Below are 22,655 nucleotides of genomic sequence, written 5' to 3'. Positions count from 1 at the left end.
TGGAGGTCGAAGGGGGACCACTGGAGTCACACAGACCCATAACTGACTTCCAGCTCTGGCACTTCCAAGTTGTGTGGTCTTATGCAAGCTAATCCACCTCTCGGAACCTCTGGGTTCTCATCTACAGAATAGAAAGCTGCACTTCTAGTGCCCAGGGTCCCTGCGTGTATTGTGATCACTGTGCAGAAAGCTGAGCACAGTGCTTGGCTCAGGGCGAAGGCCCCAGGGATGGCCGCTACTGCTACCATTTACAGTGTGATGTCCCACTCTTATCCTTGGTGACAGGTGTGTTCTAATTCCCATCGTTTGCCACCTCCACACCTTTGCTCTGGCTGCTTCCTCTGCCCAGAATGCCTTCCTTCCCATCTCCAATGTGGAAACCCTCTTTCCAGGCCCCCTTCTCCCTAAGCAGATGGGACCCCTCTTCTTTGGCCCCTATGCACTACTTGTCCCATTACCATGACTCACTATGTCCATTTCTTAGATGAGAGTGAGTCTTGGAGAGGTGGCCAAAGCCCCAACAGCGAGTGGCTGGGCTGGGCTTGGGACTCACATGTCTGACCCCAAAGGTTGTCTCTTCACCCCAGCCTTAAGCTGTTTGGGACGTAATCAGGACAGGCATTACTACTATTTTACTGATAAGGAAAGAAGGTTCAGGGAGCTGAAAAAACATGCCCAGGGCCACTCAGCTGACCTAAGCCCGTTTTTGAGGCCAAGTTCAGACTCTTATCTAACCTAGTGGAACGCTGGACCTGGCAGACATGTTCTAACCCTTACTCCTCAGAATGTGCTCTGCGGTGCAGTGTGTGCCTGTCAGAAACGTGGGGTCCTGGGCCCACAGGACCTGCTGAATCAGAATCCCCCTGGTGATCGGGCAGTGGCATGCATGTAAATGTTTGAGAAGCTTTTGATTTGAGCTTACGCTTTTGGTTACCTCCACAGACTGCTCTGGGGTCAGAGATATGGGGCTTATCTTTGGTGAGCTGCTTCTGTTGCCTCCAATGGATTCTTGTAACCTGGTTCTCTTGGTGAAGGGTCTGTAAGCTGACACAGACCCCACCCCAGTCCGCCCCAAGCTCTGGGTCTCCCTACGGCTCAGAAACACATAATTGTTAACGGCTGAGAAAACCATAAAGGGAATGCAGCCACTGGTCCCAGGTACAGAAGATGCTGTGCCAAGTGCATGATGGGGGCTCAGGGTCTGGCGAGAGCTTAGGCAAAGCAGGAGCCAAAACCCTGGGGTTGAAGATGAAGGCCAGCAGAAGCTCTTTGGGGTGTCTTGTGAATGTCAGTGGATGCCTCCTAGTGAGGAGTCTGAAAAACAAAGAGAACTCCAGGGAGGCGTCAATTAAGTCCCTAGAATAAAATAATGACAGTTGTAACAGTCATGAGTCACTGACTGTCCCTAGAGGAACCAGCAAAGGATGGGGTTTTTCAGGCGACACTGCATGGTGGGTGCTGCTATCCTTATTTCATGGAAGAGGAAAATACAGCCCAGAGACGCAAGGGGCCTGGACCCTGGCCTGACAGACAGCTAGTGAGCGGTGGAGCTGGGTCATGAACCCAGTTCTAGATGCTCCAAACCCCTTGCTCTCTCCAGCACCCTCGGTTAGACACATGAATACTCAGCTTGGGCCCTGGAGTCAGTTGCAATCTAAGCACCTACTTGCAACAAATGTTAGCTATCATGGTTAGAATGATTAGAATGAGGAAGCGGTTTCATTTATACTCCAACTCCAAAGGCTGGTGAGAACAGTGAACCCCATCTGGGCCTCAGTGCAGCCTTTTCTACACCACAGTCAGTCAGTCTGTCTGTCTGTCTCTCTCTCTCACATACACACACACACACACACGGAGAGGGAGTGACAGGCATAGGTTGTGGGGCACATGAGTTCCATAGGGCTCACAGATGACCATTGTCGTATAATTTTCCATGGCCCTGCTGTGATGGCTGGAGGCGGCAGAAGCTACTCTGGAAACTTGGCTAAAGCCTGATCAACAGGTCGTGGGCAGCCCCATTTTCTTAAAGTGAAAGGTAAGGAAACGCAGAAAGAACATCTGCGTGCCGATGGTGCCAGGAACTGCGCTGTGTGCACTTCACCCACTCATTTAACTCTCACTGGAGTAGGCACAGAGACTCTCAGGAAACACACGCAAAGGCCGACGCTGTGCGACTCGGAGCCTCGACGTGAGGCCACTGGTTTTGCACCTGGCATGCTGCAGTCCATGGCCCTTGCTCCGCTTCTTGGAAAACTACACTGAACCATTTTCCAGTTTTTCAGCCCCTCTTACCAATTTATGAAGTTTCAGGAAAATAAGCCTGAGGCCTAAGGGGACCGTGGATCCACAATTAACCACTTAGAGACAATCCATCTGTCCACACTCTATCACACTTAGCAGCGTGATATCTGCTACATTAACAGGACAAAGGTAGGCAACGGCTTTGCTGCAGTCAGAAACACAGTAGAGACCAGTGTTTCCCAAACTGTTTTTCACCTAAACATTCTTAGGCATTTCCGAGTTCTGTCAGCGTATTAAATGTCTTCATTTTAATCGTTTTTTCCTAGTTATAAAGACAAACATCCCCTTTGCAGTAGTAACTTACAATTAAAAACCAAAATGTCACAGAATAAGGCTTTAGATTTTGATGTGGGTATGTCTCACACTGGAGGCTACTGATGTATTTGGGGGACTCTGTAGTTATTTTTTTCCTTTTGTGGTATAAACACTCCATGTGAGAAAGCCAATTCCGCTTGGGTGCTGAGGCTTGGTTTCAATTGTTGTAAAGGGGCCTCTCAGGCTTTTAACACATCTTTCCTCAGTCCCTGGATTTCCACCGGCCAGTGTTGCGCTTCTGATCCACAGGTGCCCCCAGGACAGGGAAGGCAGCCAGAACTCAGGGTTTAGAAACAAGCCACTCAAGGTGGAGTGGAAAAAACGGACAAGGTTTTCTGCTGAGTGTGAAGCGAGGCTTGTTTAATAGAATGACAGGGCTGTGTGCCCACGTTACTAAGGGAGAAGAGCTGAATGTGCCCAGTCGTAGCTGTAGAATTTTACTTCATACACTTCTGAGCTGTCTGGATTCTTTTCACGAGCATCTATCACTTTTATACGTTACTGTGTAAAACATGTGGTCCAGGGTCATGGCTGCCTCTGGGAAGTGGCTGAGAGGGATGGGTGCGGAAGGTGACTTTAGTTTTATCTCACATGTGTCTGACTTCTTAAAAGACATTGGAAGCAAATATGACAAACTGTCAACTATTATTAACTCTGGTTAGGCAGTGAGACTTGGATGTCTGTTGTTTTATCCACTGCATCTTCCTTCCACTGTGGGAGCCTATGTGCTTAAGCCTTGGCCACTCCATCTTGAGCTACCCAGGCATGTGGCTGGAAAGCGCTTCTTCTCAGGATAAAAAGCAGAACACGGCCATCATGTGCTGAAGTACAAATTTAATAAAGCCTTTGGATCACGTTTTAATCCATAAGTTATCTATGAAAACAAAAAAACCCCAACTTTTAGAGCCATCAAGAGCCATCGAGGTGTCACTGTACACCAGCTATAAAAGTACAGATTTAGTGTTTTAAGATAGTGCAATATTTCCAGCTGTTGAAGAGAAAAATTTAAATGAAATTACAAACTACCCCTCCTCATCAAAAAAACAAAGTTGATGTTGGTGCTTAGAAACCACTCTCTCCCCAATCCCACACAGGCTGATATCGGGTAATAAAAATCAAAATGGGATCAAACTTCTTTGTGCAGGTTGACAATTACGTAGGCCCCAGCATAAATGTACAGAACTGCTCAGTGCACATACATGTTCAAAGGAGATCTTCAAAGGAATTGAGCATTTAAAGGTGGCAAATCCATACAATCAGAGGTTCCTACCAAACCTTAAATGATGAATTCGTTTGTCTTTAAATTCCTCGCCGTCTTTCCATAAAATAAAAACATACGCTCTGTTCTCCAGAAGCCAGGGGCTCTAACACGGATTAGAAACCCTCTGATAGAGGCCATGAAGACAGGTCTTGCCCTCTTTGCTGCCAATATCAAGGTTCTTGCTGGAAGGTGTTAAGCTGCTTGGAAGAGAGCTGGAAGGGCGAAGCCCCTCCTCAGAGCAGAGGAGGGACCAGGCACTCCTGGCTTTTATTCTGGCTTCAGTCTTGGTGGTGGAGAAGCACAAGGGGCATGATGAGGTGAGCGAGGGTGGGTGGCTGTCAACACAGACCATTAACACGGCCTTTGCCTCAATTCCCTGGATCCAGAGTAAAGTTTTCATGATAATGGTGAAGAATGAAGGCAGAGGAGCACAATGGGTTGAAAGAGAAAACAAAGTAAAAAACAACAACAACAAAAACAACCAGAAGGTACATGAGTTTCCTCAGCCTCATGGGCTGAATCAGTGCAAAGGGCTCCCGGGTTCTCTGTGCAAGACGGGCGCAAGATCCAAGTTCCTTGGGACTTTATAATCTATGGAGAACAGCCACTGCCCAGACAGGTCAGGTACCTTGGTCTAGGTTTGTTTCTCACTAGATAACAAGCCAGGCAAAGAAGGAGAAAGGCAGCTGCTCCTTGGGAATCAGCGGGCTTTGGGTAACAACCAGACCTTCTAGAAATGGAGATGCTCTTAGGGCTAACAGTTTTTTTCTCATCAACTCAGGATGCCAGTGTGAATACATAAGATGGGAACAGAGGAGTGGAGGCTCCCTGGCTGCTTGGCCTGCCGAGGACAAAGAGCATCTGAGGCTCTGAGTGGGGAAGGTGGCTTCCCTTCCTCACTGAGTGTAGAATCTGGGCTTCCAGGTAGGAGCAGCGCCCTGAACTTCCTGTGCTCTCTGGTCTCCCCAGCAGGCACCTCTGCTTCCCTGGGGAACAGGTGGGCCTGTCTGGAGAGAGACTGCTGTGGATGGGATGGAGGCAGAGACTTTGTTGAGTGCATAGAGGCTTGGCAAGGCCTTACCTGAGTAGACTTCAGAAACAGAAGGAGAGCGTATCACGCGTAGTAGGCTTCATGCACTCAGGCCCACATCAAGAAAACCACTCTGGAGCCTTGGAGTGCTCGGGACTTGTTCATGCACAGCTCACTCACAAAGTTAAGGAAAGAAATAGACTCACGAAAAGACCAAACTATAAAAAAGAGAAGTCCCTCTGCGATCACAGGCCTGGGCTTCGGGCCACTGGGAAGTAGGAAAAAATGACCAATGCTGGCAGAATCTAGAGGTTTACTTCTAACACCTCCTTCCCGTCAGTGTCACCTACAGGACATTGTGTAAAGTTGTCATGTACGTCCAAAGTTCTTGAGGCCACAGGGGAGTCTCATGGCTATAGAGAGGGTCTGGAGGCCGCTGTTGCCTGGCATGGTCATGCTCCCAAGGGAATGCCACCCTTCTGGAGCTGAAGGTCCCTGGCAGGCCAGGAATCCATAAAGGCAGGCAGCTGAGTCTGGGGCCGGGAGCTAAGACAGCTCAAAGCCCGTGTTCATGCTGATGGCGTAGCGCAGCTTCTCCCGGAGGACGCTTTTCTTGCTGTAGTTGGGCAGCTTGAGCAGGTTGAAGCAGGTGGAGGAGGTGGGAAGACGTCCCCCTGGCTCCCGTTTGCGGATGGTGAAGAAGCCCCGGAGGACGCTGCCCAGGGTGTCCCCGGTGTCCTGCAAGCTCACAACACAGCCTCGGGTTAGGAGGTGTCTGGCACGGGAGCCTGGGCCAGTTCCAAAATAGAAGGCCTGGGGAGAGGACCTGGCCAGCCCCTGGGTGCTGAGGCTGTGCAGAGTATGGTGTGCCACCCTGGCTGGCATGGCTGGGCCCGTGAGTGCAACTGGCCTTGAGTGGTGAGTACACAGTAGGTGTCCCCACTCCTCGGGCCTTGCACAGGAGATCCTGTATTAAGGAAGTACTCAGGAATGGGGCCCTCTGGTTAACTAATTATTGGTGAATTAATTTTCAGAGCCAGAATACAGTAAAAATACTTTAGGTTCCAAAACATTTCTGAATCCAGCCTAACATTTCCTCCCTGACCTCGCCAGTGCTGTGGCTCAGGCAGACTGTAACTTGGGGCAGCCTTCCTTAAGTAAGGGGGCTAGTGTCATACAAAAGGAATCTGGAGCCCAGACTGTAGCATCCTGAGAGGCAGTGACACTCAGAGTCCACTGGGTTTTTTGGGGGAAGGGGGCAGAAGGAGACACTTTTAACATATACTGTTTGAGCACCCCCCCCCACACACACACACACACGAGCTCGATAACCCCTAAGGCATTCGTTTTCCCTTTACAGATGAGGAAATAAAGTAGATTGCAGAGATGTGCAGCTAGCAGGTATAGGAGCTGTGTTCAAGACTGTGCCAGTCCAATCCCTAACTAAGCTCATGTCTTCACCCCTCTCCCACACTGCCTCTCAGCCTGGAGCCCTGGTCAGACCTGCAGCTACTAATAAGTATCCCCAACTACTCCCCCAAGTAAAGAGGAAGGGACCAAAAGGGCTGAGGCCCAGAGAAGCTTGAGTCCATGGGCACCCTCTGCAAGGCCAGACTGCTCTCCAGCTGGAGAACTGTGGAACCGTCTCATGTGGCTCTGAAGAGCCCAACTGCCTGCCCTGCAGTGGGCTCAGCAGACAACGGAGAGAGGCTGACTTTTCCCCAACCAATGGTACCTGATCATCTGACACTTCGACACAGCGGATGGAGAAAGGCGGCTTGAGGTAGGCGAATCCCAAGAGCGGGGGCCTGGAGCAGCTGGTCACAAACTGCAATACAAGGCGGGGTCAGGGGACAGTAGGGCTTGCGCTCCCTCAAAAATGGACCCCTCAGATTCAGTTGTGCTCTTTTGCCTTCTCCAGTTACTATATCAGTAACTCTTGCCCAGCCAGCAGCACAGGTGACAGAGGGAGAGTGCATTTGGGCCAAGAACATCTCTCCTGAGGGTACTGTTCCTGGGGGCTAAAACATGTGAAATCCAGTGGTAGTCAACGCGGGGGCTGGTGAAGAGTGTGTGGCGAAAGAATTCAGGAAGAGGGCAAACTCCTCACCAGGGAACCGATGTCCACAGGGACTGTCATGCAGGCAGCAGGAATCACTGCTGACTGGACACCTTTCCTTAGAGAACATGCAGTGAGGGCACCAAAGAACGGAGGGTGCGGGAGAAGCAAAGGGCGGCACAGGAGCGGGGGCTGGGTCAAGAGCTGAGGGCCTGCAGCCAGCGTGTGGGGAGCCATGGTGTGGGTCACACCGAAGAATCGACCACTGGAATCAATTCTACCTGCCCACCCCAAGTCCCCCGAGACCTGTAGGAAGGGCAAGTGTGTGTCCACATCTGTGGACCAGAGCAAGGACCTCCTCTATGGGAACAGACTCTCCTTAGAATGGCAAACCAAAAAAAAACAAGTCCGCTGCCATTTCAGTTGGTGGTGATATGGTCCATGTTGCATCAACAACTGAGGTCACGAGACCATTTTAGAAACCCAAATGTCCAAAAAAAAAAATTTCAAGGCACCTAAATTTACCCTCAGAATATGGCAAAATGTTCATGATGAAATACCAGATAGAAGAGTGGGTGGCAGTGATATGATTCCCTTTTTTATAAAAATATATACATATAATACAGACAAGTGTATCATCCAGGGTCCTATAAAACACTTTGCTGATGTCAGTAACAAAATACAACACAGTGGCAATGGAGGAACATTTTGAACATTATGACTTTAAAGGCACCAGTACAAAAGACCTGGTCAATGTCAGCCACTCTATTTGCAAAAATATATATTAATATCCACCTACTCGATTGTGTGCATTTTATCGGGACACTGTGTGTTGTTGCATGTTCACATTACTGAGATAAAGGGCGCACAGAGGTAGTCTCTGGAAAGTAGGAATAGATTGTTTAAAGCCTACAATGCAGGAACAGATTATTTAAAAATTTGCAAGTCTATATTTTCTTAAGATAATAAACACTGTTTACTTCTATAGCAAAAAGAGAGCAAGAAACGAGATGTTAGCAAGGCCAGCGCCAGCGAAGGGGCAGATGGAGTGCTGAGCCCAACAAGCATGCCTGTCTATGCAGGCCAGTCCCTGGAGAGGGTACGCAGCAGGCTCATAGGCTCATAAGACTCAGCCTTGTCTCACATCAAGCCTCTACCAGGTAGGCCTGCCTATGGGACAGGATATGCTGATGATATGAGGTCCTCCTGATAATTTTTTTTTTCCACTGTAAATTATTACATCAACTGGCCTTCTGGGTTTATGAGAACATCTATGTACACATGAAGACGTATATAGGTAACACATGAAATACCTTCAGAAACATGGCTCTCTCGTTGGGTGTGAAGTCGGAGGCCAGAATATCCCAGAGCCAGATAATGACCCTGTGACTTCCATGAAAACCACCGTAGTATACCGTGTGCTTCCTGAAAATAATCCAAACAATGGCTCAGCTACACATTATGATGGCTGCGCGTAAAGACACAGACAAGTACAAAATTTAGACAAGTTGCACTACTTCTATTAGAGCCAGGAGTTCATGCCTTAATAACTCCATGTCCCTGGAAGTTAAAAATACAGAGAGTTCCAGAGCCGACCCTGCTGCTCCCGAGCAGAAGCTGATAGAAGAGCCTGCAATACTATTTCCTAGAACTCCTGAGGGCTCAGCAGTCCTCAGGATCTGCTTCCACTTCTTAGTCTCTATGCAGACAAGTGGTTGAACTTTTATCCCAAAGCAATTTACCCAGTGATCACGGAGAAGTGCATTTGGAGATGGGCTCCTGAAACAACTCTCCAAAAGGAACTCAGCAAGGCAGCAAGCAGCTTGCTTTCTAGGAGGCCTAAAAATTTCATATCCCTAACCCATCCCCCCACCCCACCTGCCACTCCCACACTTGTTCCTTACTTTAAATCTTCCAGATCAATCTCAGCATTGTCACCGGAAATGAGACGCTGTAGTTCAGGGGTTGAGAACATCCGGATCCACTCGGGTTTGATAATGGAACGGAATCCGCTAATGAGGGCAGCTGTCTGGTTTTTGATTTGAGTGTGCATTCGAAAATGTGCCATCAGATGGATATAGCTAATTCTGTTGCCAACAAAAGGAAACAATGGAAATCAACAGGACAGGGCAGGCTGTTCCGAATGGGCTAGAAAATGAGTCTAGTTATTTCTAAATCATTTTACAAAAAACAGAAATAGTACCAGAACATTTCACCAAAGCAACATAGATGACAATGATGACAGCTCTACTGAATGGTACCCTGTGTGCCGCTGTGAATGCTTTAAATGTTCAAGGGCATTACCTCATTTGCTCCTCCCCCTCTCCCAAAAAAAATGGGTCACACATCGGGATAACACCCCACTGTGTCAAAAACCAACGTGAGACATTCTCTAGGTAAGAAGAAGGCCCTTGTTGGGACAAAGGGTACTTTTTGGACTTGTATTTAATTTCATCTGTTTGGACTTATACCAATTAAGATATAATTCAGTCCTCCAATAAGTTTTAGAGCAGAGAAAAATTGTCTCATGTTGAAACTTCAAAGTCTTGCTAATCCAGACCAAGTCCAGACCAAGGAAAGGTAAGCCTGCAGAAAGTTTCAACCAAATGCAGATGGCTTACATTTAGTTTCGCCTGGGAAATCAGAGCACTAGCAATGGTTCCAAGCCCACGGCCTTCCAGGTCTGCTTTCATGAACACGATGATTGCTTCTACAACCGTATAACATACAATTCTTTCAAACAGGTTAAATACAATCCAACAGACAGGCTAGCTAGCATCCCCGATCTTTTTGCAAACAATTCAGAGATGAAAGAACTTGAGCTCAGCCCAGGTACAACTTTCGAAATTCCAAATTAGTACACTCCAAATAAATCTGTTTTACTCCACAATGTTCATATGAGTTACTGACCTTGAAACTAGCCCCATTTTAAAAAATCATCTAGCAGCAAATTTACACATTAATACACTTAAATATAACTTTTTCTATTATTGTTGCTCCTTTCTCATATATACTCTTTGAAGCAGGTTACTAATACTGTTCCATTTTATCAAAAGAGAGAGAGTGAGAATGACTTTCCCATTTAACACCCAGGAAGTGCAAGATCAAATCTCACCTCTAAGGAAGGGGAAACTGGCATTGCTGGGCTTTTTAAGATAGTCTGCAGATTGAATACCCTGACCCTTACCCTTACACTGAGGTGTAAGAGTTTGTGAAATGACTTTACACATAAACTGGTTTCCAGGCAGGACAGGAATCTCACTCCCACACAGGCTGCCCCACTTACTCTGGCTGTACATGTTATCCTACCATCATTCCTGTGCCATCATGCCTTGCAAAAAAGACCACAAATCTGAGGGTGGCAGACTGTATGTGACATATCACATATCCAGTGATGGTGATGATCAATGCTCTCATATATTAAGGCTCTGCTTTGAGTCAGACATCCTGGAAAATATTTTATAAGTTTTAACTCCTGTGAAGCCCTCCGAAGGGATGGTTAGAGGGCACCTGGTAGGGCAGGAACAGGATCCACTCTTGCTCTCTGATACCCCCCAGGCAGTTCCTCCCAACCTGTGTTCTCTGTTCTTTCTCAGCTGTCGAACTAACATTCCATGGCCAAGAGTCAAACTGGTTTATTTCAATCATGATGAGAATCAAGTCTGCTCTTCTGACTATTCAGAGTCTGAATAAAAGCTCCCAAGGATGCAGACTGACTGAATGACCCAACCGAGAGGGACATGATGCTTGGGAACATGGGGCTGTAATGTGCATCTGATCCTAATGACTCACCAGGTAGGACTAAGCTCTCACTTGTCATTGAAGAGTAACACTCAGATTAACAGTTTAGATGCTCAGCTGAGCCTGGCGGCAGGAGAAGATTGATAGAATGACAAAAGGGCCAATATCTACTCCTCATGCCAGGTTTTACTGTTTTAATTAGGTGAGAACAGGGCTGAGTGAAGACAGTGCATTGAGGGGTTTTACTTCCAGGGACCAGAGTTTGACATTTATGATAGATTCCTAAAAGCCTGTTATCTGTGACAATAGATGCCAGGCCTCAGACTCTTCCCACTTCTAAGAACCTGTCTGCTGCATTTGAATTCGTCATTGTGTGTTCTCAAGAGCAGTGTTTTATATAACTGCCACATGCTATCATTCCAAAATGATCTGCCCCTCCAAGGTGTCTTTCCGCCTCTGTGCCCTCTGGGTTCAGTACTGCGTGCCTGAATGGCTCAGAATCTATCTGTCTGCATCTAGAGCTGTCATTAAAATCCTAGGAACACCAGGGCCTGGGTGCCTCTGACCTTAGAAGTGCTACTGCAAAAAATAAATTGTCAATTCTTATTTTGCAAATCTAATTTAATACGATTTCGGCCTATGAACTGTAACCAGTAAATTCCATTATGATATTTATGGCTTCTTTCTACTTCAATCTATCTTAATAAATTCTCAAAGTAAGCCCAGAGAGCCAGAATGAAGTCTTTTCAAGTGGTGACCTTAAAAATTGAATTGCTATACTCACTTATTTTCATTTGTAACAGGAATAGTCTTCCCTCCAGGAATCAGTTCATGGCAAACAAGCTGGGGGAGAAGATGGAAAGCAATTACTCGAGAGAATTCTAGTGGGGGAACAAAGCTTCCTGAAGATGAAAGGGCCTGAAGCCAACGTCCATAATAATGACAGAATTAAGATGGGACATGTTTGGGAACAATCACTTTCACAAAAAGCCAGGGCTTAATTATCAGCAAGCAGACCCCTGCATGATCAATATAAAAGGTTCCTTCTCATCCAATCCTTGTTCAAACATTTGTATTAAGGCTTTGGGATGTTGTGGAGGAAAATGTGTTAGCATTTAAGAGTATGATCAGATGGTTACATAAATGTTGTGGCAATCATACCCTGGAATACTATGCGACTATTAAAAAAATATGAAAATTTTTATTAATGAAAAGTGGGGGGGGGGGAACATGCATAATAAGGTATCATTTCTACAAAAAAAATTATATGCGTGCCCAAGGAGAAAAATCTGAAAGGACACAGGCCACATGTTAACAGTCACCAGCATTATATGTGGTTTTCATTTTCATCTTTATGCTCATGTTATAGCTGAATATTCAGTTAGAAGTTTGCATTATTTTTAGAGTCGAGAGAGAAAATTAAGAATGTCAGGAGGAAGACTCAAAATCTGATAAAAGATTTATTGGAAAACTATAGAATCAATTGCTTTCCTCGACTTTAAGAACTTTGGTAGGTCACCTAAAAATCAAAGAATACATAATTTTAATAGAAATCCTATTATTACAACTCTAAAGATGAAGAAAGTTTGAAAAACAGTGACCTCTAGTTCCACTGCTGTCTACATCTTGGAGCACACTAGAGGATTTTAAAGCTAGAGGGGCCCTTAGAATCACCCAGCTTGGTGATTCCCATGAGCTATATTACATAAGAGAATCATTCACACTGTGAGATGGCATTCTCTCTTTCTCTGAAAGAGGAGGTCTGTGATCAAATGAGTTGAGGAAAGTTGAGGTTAACATAACTATTCCAGGTTTCCTTCTCACAGTCTTCTCAGAACCCTAACATGCTGGCGTGCTCGGTAGCCTTTGAAGAGGGGGTTAGGGCATGCAGAGCGTCCAGTGACACTGGTCCCAGAAGACTCACATTCAGCAAACGGTACTTTGAGAAAAAAACTGTGGCTTGGACAGATCAAGTAACCTGAAGAGACATAGGTGAGGCTCTAAACCAGCCCTGTACTACTAAGCTCATGGCATGGTTTCTCCAGAGAGCCCTCAGACCACACACACAGATAATGCAGGTGTCCACTGGGACAAAACTAGAAAAGCCAAAAGGGAAAATTCAAGGAGGAAACATCTCTGCTGCCATGATTTCAAGGCTTTTCTTTGTGCTCTGATCTTATGATGAGTCCAAACAAAGACAGAATTCTGTAGAGCCACTTCTCAGTGACTTCTTCCCCGTAAGTCACAATCCTCCATGTATGACAGCCAATCCTCACCATGGTAACAAAAAGCAATGTTATAAACAGGGAGTTATGGCTTCCATCGGGAATACCTAGAATGCGATTTCAGCGAAGTGATGGGCAAGTGGGCAAAGGCCAGGTCAATTGGGAATGGAAGGGAGCACACCCTCCCTCCCGGCAAGGCAGCAGAAGGGGGATGGGCGAGAGACGGAGGAAGAGAGTTCAGGCAGGCGGACCCGCCAGGTTTATGGACCTCCTAGGGAAAGCACAAAGAGTAGGGCAGGTAGAGCAGGGCCCGAAGAGTAAGAGGGAGAGGAAAGAGAGCTCGGCCACAGTGGCCAACCTACCTGACCCATGACGTCCTCATCGTATGACAGTGTCAGGCCCAGGTCAGCGATGTCCCCATCATAGCGCTAATACAACAGAGAAGGGTAAAGTGTTGGGACCAAAGAGGGCTATATCCTTGAATTTAACACTCCTGTCCTATGAGGTCGGCTAGGCCAGTAACCGCTATGGCTGCTGTACAGCCTGAAGCAAAGGAGGGGGCCACTCATTACCCAAAGCAAGGAGGCTGTGGGCATCAGTGCTGAACAAGCAGTGCCCTGGGGGCACATGGGGACCTGCAGTGGCTGTAGGACAGGCCTCTTTTATCGCAGCACAACATCTCATTACACCACACTCTCCTGGGCTTCACTCTTCAGTGAGCTCATGCTAGCTCAGCTAAACCCTCCTGCCTTTCCACACTGACCTTAATGGAAGTGAGGTTTTTATAGAACTCGGAGTCCAGAGAAGGTAGTTCATCCACAGAGCTATAGAAGATACTGTGGTGGTGCCCGAGGAGCTGGCTCAGGAAGAAGGATGCAAAGGGCACGTCCACCACAATTCCCTGGGAAGAGGAGAGAGAGAAGCTGGCTATGGTCCCATGGTCCAGGATTCCTTCTCAGCGATCTCATAGCGGGGGAGGGGGGGGCAGCTCAGGCTGCAGAGGGAGCCCCCCCACCCCACTCAGCGCACCAATGGCACCTCTACGCACTTTCTAATTTTCAATCTAAATAATAATACCTCCCCATCACTTAAACAATTGAGTACCTTCTGGGGGCTCAGAGCAAAGTGGTCAAGGAAATCAGCTTTGGAGCTTACACTCTGCACAGTTCAGAGATCAAAACCCAACTCTGCTACTGTCAAGGCACAGGGCCTCAGCTTTCCCACCTACACATGAGGAACAGCACAGCCTCTCAGTAGTAAGAATTAAAGGAGCAAGGTATGGAAGAGCATGGAGGACAGCCCCTCGGCAGAGGCAGGGTGGAGAAAATTTCCAGGAAGAAAAGACATCTAAATTAGATCTAAAGGAACACAAGGCCTTTAGCATGAGCCCCACAGGCATGCTCGTAGGACAGAACACAGATCTGTCTGGCCATAGCACAGAGTGAGACTGGAAGGGAGGTGAGCAATGAGGCCAGAGAGGTAGGCATGGCCAGATCAGAAAGGGCCTCATAAGCCGCCAGGAGTCTGGATCCTATCCTGAGGGCAGCGGGGGAGCACTGGGAGGGCTCAAAGTGGGGAAGTGCCACATTTGTACTTTATGTGGAGAATAAACTGGAAGAGGAAGAAAGGAAGACAGGAGGCAGTGTGATACAGCACAGCCAGGAAGAACTGCCAACAGATTGTAGTAGTAGGGCAGCAGCTGAAAGGATGGAGAGAGGTGTGTGGACTGGGAAGGTTAAGATAGGAGAGTGAATCAAACTCAATGATGGCTTGTCGCAGAGGATGAGGGTTACATGAGTTAACGCGTGTTACTCCTTACACAGGCCCACTATGTCCTAATTTCTTTCATCTGTACTATTATTATTGGAGAGGAAGGAGACAGAGATGAAGCCCAGGAAATGGGGGAGGACATTCACAAAAGCTAGGAAGTCATGCTTTTCAGATGGCCCAGACTCTTCTTGATCTCATCACAGCAACGCATTTAAAGGAAAAACATGGCACACACCCAGGTAGATCCTTATGGGATTTTTATTTAAAAAATGGAAACAACAGAGAAATTGTCTCCATTTTGTAGATGTGAAAGAAAGCATGGAGAATGAGCCCAGGCTACTCAACCAGTCAAAAGCAGGACTAGAAGGTGTCTGGGCAGGGACTCAGATGGGGCCCCTGACTTCCTCTTGGTCAGGGACTGAGGCCATGGACAGAGGCTGTGTACACAGAGAGAATAATGGATTACCTAAGGGTCAAAGAATGTTCGCCCCGCAGTGCCTCCTTCCTTCCACTTGCCTCAGCTTCTGGCTCGTTGCCTTTGGAAGGCATCTTGGCTTCTCCAGGGTTTGTGACAGTGTGTGAGATGAGTGCTGCTCAGGTGGTTCACCTCCTCGCTACCTGGGTGAGGAGCTCGGCAGAACCTGGGCTCTGGGGGAGGTCCCCTGCTGCTCTGGAGCCCACTGTGAAGGCCATGAAGATTGGCTACTGACAAGCTCGTGTTGCAGATTTACTTCCTTCATGAGGAGCAGGACTCTTAGGATGGAGGGGGTCACATGCCACCAGGAGTGCATTCTGCCAGTTCAGCTCTCAGTGGAGAGGGTTTGGGAGCTGTGTGGGCCTCACGAAGCCAGCAGAAGTCCACACACCCTGAACCCAGGAGACTGAGAAGAGGAAGTTCGGACACCTTTCCTCTTAATTACAGTGAGGATGGCAGCTCTACTTCCTTTGCAACCAGGTGCCAGGCACCATAGAAGGTATTTAACTCGTGTTTCCTCATTTATCATCTACAGTAACCCAATCACATAGCTTGTATTACCCCTACTTTACTGACGAGAACCTAAAGAAGAGACCTAAAGAAGAAAAGTGACTTGCACAGAGTCACACAGCTGGCCAGGGAACACTAGTCTTGATTAGTTGCTATGGGTTATACCCTACCTTCATGTTCTAATCTCTATAAACATCTCCCAGGTACCTCTGGCTCACTTTGAAGCACTCAAATAACAAAAGATATTAAAACAATTGTAACAACTATCAAACCTCACAAAATGCGGCCCTTCTACAACCTGGCCCGAGCTTCATGTGGAGACTTGGTTCTGGCACACCATGCCTCACCTCTCAAGGTACTTTTCATATTTTATTCTCCATTCCAGTTCAATGCTCCTCAACATGCCTACCTCATATACAGCCTTCCCCAGCATCTTGCCCACAAACTCGAAGAGCTGCAGGTAATTCTCATGAATATAAGATGTGGGTGAAGGGTAGAGTCTCTCGTCCCCACTGGTTGTCTGCAAAAAGATGAATAGAGGCAGAGGTTAAAAGCCTTATAATGAGCAAGCCCAGTCCTTCGTTTTTCATTTGTCATCTTGAATTGGGCTATTGTTGACCCCATGCTCCCTCCCCTTAAATACCTTGAACAGATTGAGTGCCGGGTCAAATACCCTCTTGATGATCTCTTCCAAGAACTCCTTGAAAACACCATCTTGATCAATCCCAGCCTCGTCCACTCCGAAGTCATTGACAAACTTCACACGGATCACACCCTTCATGGCATGCTGGGAGAGCTGCCGAAGCTGCTCGTACCCATCCTGCCAAGGGCAGAATTACAGCCCATTAGTAACCCAAGGCATTCTGCATGACTCAGGGCTTCCTCCCTAAGGCTCCTTCTCCCCTGTGTGAAGCTTTCCAGTGTAATAAACATGTAAGTCAAGATGCACGGTTGCATGAAAAGAGCAATTCTCACCTGCATTTACATGAGAGCCTGTTAAAAAGAAAATTCATTTTTGGTGATGTGAGTTTTACCACTCTTTGGCAAGGGGAGATTGCCATCAAGAGGATGCAGAGCAGCAAGACAGGAAATTAGACAGGATGAGTCATGACAAGCTCTCGGCCAGCAGACAAAGGATGGAAGAAACCTGGACAAGATCCTACTCTTTCTATATTAATGCTAAGAATATCTTTTAGCTCATGGTAAAAATTAATCAAACTTACGGACCACTAGAAGATGAAAAATAAAAAATAACTTCCACCCTCAATCCCTGGTACCTTCCCCCAGATCATGAAAGGCCTTGTGATTCATGCTAAGAAATTTAAATTATATCCCACAGGCAATGGGGAGCCAGAGAAGAGTTTAGGCAAGAAGCAACATGGCTGGCTTTCTGCTAGCGGCAGGGCAGAAGAATGGCAGGGGACAAGGCAGGGGATGGGGCACAGGAGTGATGCTGGGCCTGGATGAGGGCAGGAGTGGAGAGGAGAAACCTCAGCTCACTTCTGGCTTATATTCAGCTCTCTCAAGACACATAGCCATTCAGCATATCTCCCCTATCCAGATACAATTTCAGAGTTCTCCTGCTAAATGGTCTTGTTTAGTTTGTCTCTTAATTCTAAGCTGTTGAGGTTTTCCTGGCTCCTGATTCTGTCATCTAATATACTTTGGGCAAACCCTGAGAAGCAAGCCACTTAGGTTTTCATTTCAGTAATTATAAAACAGTGCCGGACAGGACCCACAGAGGAGTTCTTGGCACAACACGAGGCCCATTCACCATGGTGAAACCTACATTTTTATATAGTGTCACGTAACAAGTTGCAAATTAACCACAACTCTGGTCCCTTGTCACAAAGCAAATGAGGCTAGTCTGGTAAGATCCATTTTGGGGAACCCTTGCTGCCTTCCTATCAACCACATTTGCCTAGTGAGCCAAAGGACTGTCCTATGGTGGCTCCCAACCTTATTCAGGCTTATGCTCCAAAGTTAATGAGCAGGGAAAAAATTATCTCTAAAGTCCCCTAGGTCATCTTAAGGAAAAAGAATACAATTTTGAGTGCACAATCCTGAAAAGTACTTTTATGTACATGAAGTCTGAGAACCATTAAGTTAGTTGGAGAAACAGGAAGTCACCATGCAGCTGCTGCAGCGTTTAAACCATTCTGCCTAAACTTAAGATAATTATCTTGGCACTGAATCAGGAACCACTGGAGAATACAACGTGTTCCTGCTTGCCTGCAGGATTTCCTCCATTCTGCCTTGAAATGTTTTAAAATGTTTACTCCCTAAACTTAATACATGTTAGCAGGTGTCTGGGCCATGGAGATTCAATGAGAAGGTATATGTGAAAGCACTTAGCATGAGGCTGAGCACACAACAGGTGCTCAAGAAGTATTTGTTGGACTCAAATATCAATTTGGCTTGACCGACATCCCAAATTAGTTTCCTCTTTGAAAAGCTGTAGAGAGGAATTTTCACCCTGACTCCTCTGACATATTTCCTGTCACTCCATCCTGAACACTGGTGTGGTTACCTGAGGATTAGAACTGTGCCCCTTAGGAAAGTGAGGGGGAGTAGGGTGTTCCTCTTCTCTGCAGCATCTCAACAAGCAGATGTAGAATCCTGACCTGGGGGCAGGAAACCTGTCTTTGTTTTTTAATGACTTCAAGGCCAGATATCGAGTGACCCTGACTGAGAATCTGAATTTCTTTGGCCTCAATTCTGCCACTGACAGGGCAAGAGGAAAGTACGTCAAAGGTTCCTTCCAGTTCTGAAATGCCAGAGTTCCAGCCCCAGCTTACACTCTGTGAGAAGCCTTCCTGCAGGACTAACACCTGCATGCCTAATATAGAAGCATCTCCTTCGATAGGAACCACAAAAAAGGAAACAAAAAAAAGCCTTGGATATCCTTTGAGTCTAATATCAGCTTATGATGCCCCCTTGTGTCCAAACCAAGTAAAGGCCACTGGGCTTTCATATTCTAATAATCAAACCACTAGATCTTAAATGCTGCAGTAACTGAAAAAATGACCCTCTCTTCCCTTCCTAATTCACTAGGACTACCAGTGCCTGATTTCATGACAAGATATTTCTAAAGGGACATAAAGAGGAAAACAGACTTTGCTGACGACCTCGGACAAACACTGACCCTTTGACATCTCTGAGCGATGTGTTTGGAAAAGTGGGCTTGGGTAACCAGGATGTCGACAATGAGTGAAGTGGGAGTCAGGAATTCGGTTACTTTAGGGAGACGGCACTCCCTACTGCCCTGGAGTTCCTGTGGGCAGTGGCCACATCACAGGGGGCATGACAGGTGGCATGATGGAGTACATTAAGAGATAGAAGTGCACTGGGGAAAGTGTTGGAGAAGGGAATTTCTCCAACACAATCATGTTTTTTCTGCTTTCAGTCAAAGCAGAGGTTGTAAAGTGGTGGCCTGCAGGTTGAATTTGGTGGGAAGACGGGTTATTTACCTTCCAGGTACTTTACAAAATTTCATTAGCTCCCAAGATAAAAGATCTGCAGACTTCATGCAAAATCCTGAATTTTGGCCCTCTCTTAAAAAATGAGAGCAGCATGGAGCCCAAATCCCCATATAGCAATAAAGAGTCAGGTAGGGCTGAGTGCTTCAGAGGGGCATGTGTTCTCCACCTGCCTACTCTACTGCTGCCCCGAACTAAGACTAGATGTTAATTGTCATTTATCAACTCATTTATGGGGTTATTTCTCTTGAGTTACCTTGACTGAAGGCTGTGTTTCAAAAGTGGGAGAGAGCAGTGGAAGTGAAGAATATTTCTATTTGTTTAGCATGCAAACAAGATGCTTCTGTGTCAAGAAACACTCAGCCAGTTTTCCTCATTACCATGACCTGCAGGGTCCCTGTGGGCACTCATATTTCTTATCCCTACTTTTAACAATGTCAAAAATATTACCTGTTTACCACATGCTCCCTCCCTGGCAGACCTCAGTGTCAATCACCAGTGGTCAGTTTTAACAAGCTCTCCAGGAAGGAGTGTGAATGCTCCAAGGGAGAAAATGAAAACATGTAGGGAGGAAGGGTTGCAGCCACTGCCATCTGCTGGTCACTGGCTATGAGGCCATGTGCTGTCCTGGGGTCCCATGACTGTCCAACACGGCACAACCTGCTAATGAGGAACTATGGCTAGAGTGTGAGAAAGGGGTAAAGAGCAAGCATGGGCAAATAAATCAGGCCAACCCTCTCCTAGGAATGGCTACTTGGGGCTCAGTCACTGATTCCACCGCTGGCAGGACCAGCACATGCAGGCAGGCTGTGCACTGCACAACCCTGGGGGACAGACATCGCAGGTATATACATTTAAGACAACATTCCAACACAATCGATATACTGTAACAATTTTCTGACACATGGAGGTAAAGCTTTCTATGGACAGGCACTTATTTCTAAAGCACATAAAGCTGCCACATTGTGGTAATAGTAACCCTGGTCACTGGCTTTGGCTAAGGTGGGCCACTTCCTTCATACTCATAGGTTTATGTCTACAAAGAACTTCTAGCTCTGGGATAACTGTATTTCCCAGAATTGTTCATTAAACTTAACACCTACACTCCGGCGTCCACATCCACAGCTGGGAATCTGGGCAAAGTGTCTGCCGGGACAAATGGTGTTTGCACGGACATGAAAATGTCTGCACATGGCACGTCTTGTCCTCATTTCGAAGAGGCATGAAGTATTTGATGCTCTATCCCAGAGGCCCTTGTGGGGATAAGAAAAAGAAATATTGCACTGCAGGTCTTTAGCGCTGATGACATGTCTAATCAAGCAGCTCTCAGAGGAAAAAATAAGGCAAATGGCCGCTTTCCTGCTCCCAGAGCCTTAATTTCAGTCATTAGATCAAAGAATGACAAGAACAGTTCAGAGGCAGTAGATCATCCCCTAAAACGCCTACATTTCACAGAGCACGCTCCTTTGTGGGCTTCTTACCTCCAACATCCGGGACCGTCGGATGGTAATGTGAGTGACATGAGGGGAGGCAGAGCTGGTTTCCACAAGTCCCAGTTTCTCCTTTTCCTTGGTAACCATGTTTCGGAACAGGAGAACTCTCTGAAATGATCAAAGGTGAGACCAGAAACAGGCTCAATAACTGATGATTCCCTAAAATGCACTGTACAAAATTAATGGTTATGTGCTACAAGTTAGAAGTGACTTGAGGGAAGAGTATGCATTCCCCAAAACACTCTTGGGAATTAGAAATATAGCTGAAAACATGCCAAGGAATAAAGGTTCCAGAAAGAGTGGTCTGGCTGCAGATAAGAGTCCAGCTAAGAATAGTCTAGGAAAAATCATTCTCTTAGTTCAGTCAATAATCCACTGTAAAAACCTGGTGGCAAGACAAGTTTGCAGAGGCAGCTTTATATAGCTGTGCCTGCTTTAAGAAAATCAATATTATAAATTTAAAAAACAGAAACATTTCCAAGGCAGTTATTTTCACTCTCAGAAATTTTTTAAATGATCCCACAGAATAAAGGTTCCTGACCTTTTATCTGCCTCCTCTGTGCCCTCAAGTACACCATAGTCCCACTGGTAATATTTCTCAATTATTGTTTGAAAAGAACCTTCTCTCTTAAGATTCTGATAAGCCCCTTCAGGTGAGCACTGACCCTTTGCCCCATCCTCAGTCTGAGAATTGCTGCTATTAATAGCACCCAAATAACGTCAGCTGAATGAATAAATAAATCCAACCAGTTTTTCTTTTTAAATGGGAATTCCCCCCAAAGTCGAGAGCTTTGTTAAATACAAATAAAATACTAATAACAAGAACAGCAATAATAAGGATTAACTATATACAAAAGGAGGCTAGTGCATTTCATTTGGTCATTTACATTAACTTATGAAGTAAATACAGTTGTAACAGAAAAAGCAACTGCCAACAGCCTCCCAAGAAGGAGAGATATATTTGGTGGAGGAGCTGTTATTCAGCAAAGCAGTTTGATTTGGCTGGTTCTTAAGTCTAGAAATAAGAACTGAAATGCTCTGAATAGTATGAACAACACTTGGGGTCCCAGGGCCAAATGGACAGGAGAAAGCAGACTGAGGAACAGCAGGTGAAGAGCACTCTTCCTCTCCCTTCTGTGGTGGGAGAACTGGAGACTTTCAGGAATAGGTGTTTAACTTATGTGGGGGCCATGTGGTACGACTGCTTCCTATGACCCAAAATCTTTAGCATGATCACCTAAACAAGGGGTGCCATTTTATGAAACACAATGTAGAAGATGAGCTTCGCATCTGGGTTAACACAGCATGGGGCAGAAAGAGCATACACAGCAGAACTGCAGAGGTGACCATGAGAATGCCAGTCTCCAAGGAATCAAAAGACTGGATGGGGCTCTGGATTTCCACGGGGTGTGGAAAGTTTGAGGCAAACTTAACCAGCTCTCAAGAGGTGGAAAGACCTTGGGGACAGCAGAGTACCTCTGGATAAGGATTGCTACCCCCATTTTGCAGGTAAAGGAATGGGCTGCTGGTGGGTGGGGAGCCAGATTAAAACCTAGAGCCTATGCACAGAACACAGCACCCTGCCACTGCCCACCCCACTTGGAACTAAGCCTTCCAGGCCAAGACTAGAGAGAGAAGTCTTAAGTCCCAGTCGGGAGATGAAGTGCACGTAAACATGTAAAAGCAAAACGTAAGAGAGTGCAGAGAATGAAGGGTGTGTGTGTGTGTGAACCAGGCAGAGTTGAGACTTGCCACCCACTCAAGTAAGACCAAGAACAAGGGAGAAGTTTAGATTTTAGGGCGATATGGCATAGTGGTAACAGGTGAAAGAGAAAGCAGGACTGGAGAGATCTCATACCCTCCAGTGCACTGCAGCAAGATTCAATCAATGGCAGAGGGCAGCGCAGACCCTGATAAGAGGGCAGTGAAGCCCAAGACGAAAGACGTGAGTGCGCTTGTTGCACTAACACACCAAGCCTCAGACATTCTCTCAGAC

General features: G+C 46.5%; 1 protein-coding gene across 4 annotated transcripts in view; it reads right to left on the bottom strand.

Annotated features, from left to right (window-relative positions):
• Positions 1 to 3,430: 3,430 nt before the first annotated feature.
• Positions 3,431 to 22,655, bottom strand: part of UBE3B (ubiquitin protein ligase E3B) — a 50,084-nt gene continuing 30,859 nt past the window's right edge. For 2 of the 4 annotated variants that reach the window (XM_036221631.1, XM_016125007.2), the window contains exons 19-28: positions 20,648 to 20,767; positions 16,331 to 16,507; positions 16,097 to 16,207; positions 13,696 to 13,833; positions 13,295 to 13,360; positions 11,492 to 11,550; positions 8,871 to 9,053; positions 8,280 to 8,391; positions 6,643 to 6,735; positions 3,431 to 5,645 (exon numbers count right to left, since the gene is read on the bottom strand). In XM_036221631.1, the coding sequence (XP_036077524.1) occupies positions 5,454 to 5,645; positions 6,643 to 6,735; positions 8,280 to 8,391; positions 8,871 to 9,053; positions 11,492 to 11,550; positions 13,295 to 13,360; positions 13,696 to 13,833; positions 16,097 to 16,207; positions 16,331 to 16,507; positions 20,648 to 20,767 (1,251 nt within the window). In that variant the 3' untranslated portion in view covers positions 3,431 to 5,453. The other 2 variants (XM_016125008.2, XM_016125009.2) reach the window with 2 other exon arrangements.

Source organism: Rousettus aegyptiacus, unplaced genomic scaffold (genome assembly GCF_014176215.1).
Source record: "Rousettus aegyptiacus isolate mRouAeg1 unplaced genomic scaffold, mRouAeg1.p scaffold_m13_p_5, whole genome shotgun sequence".
NCBI lineage: Eukaryota > Metazoa > Chordata > Mammalia > Chiroptera > Pteropodidae > Rousettus > Rousettus aegyptiacus.
The sequence above is the reverse complement of the archived record's forward strand: the minus strand, read 5'-3'. Positions and strand labels throughout refer to the sequence as shown.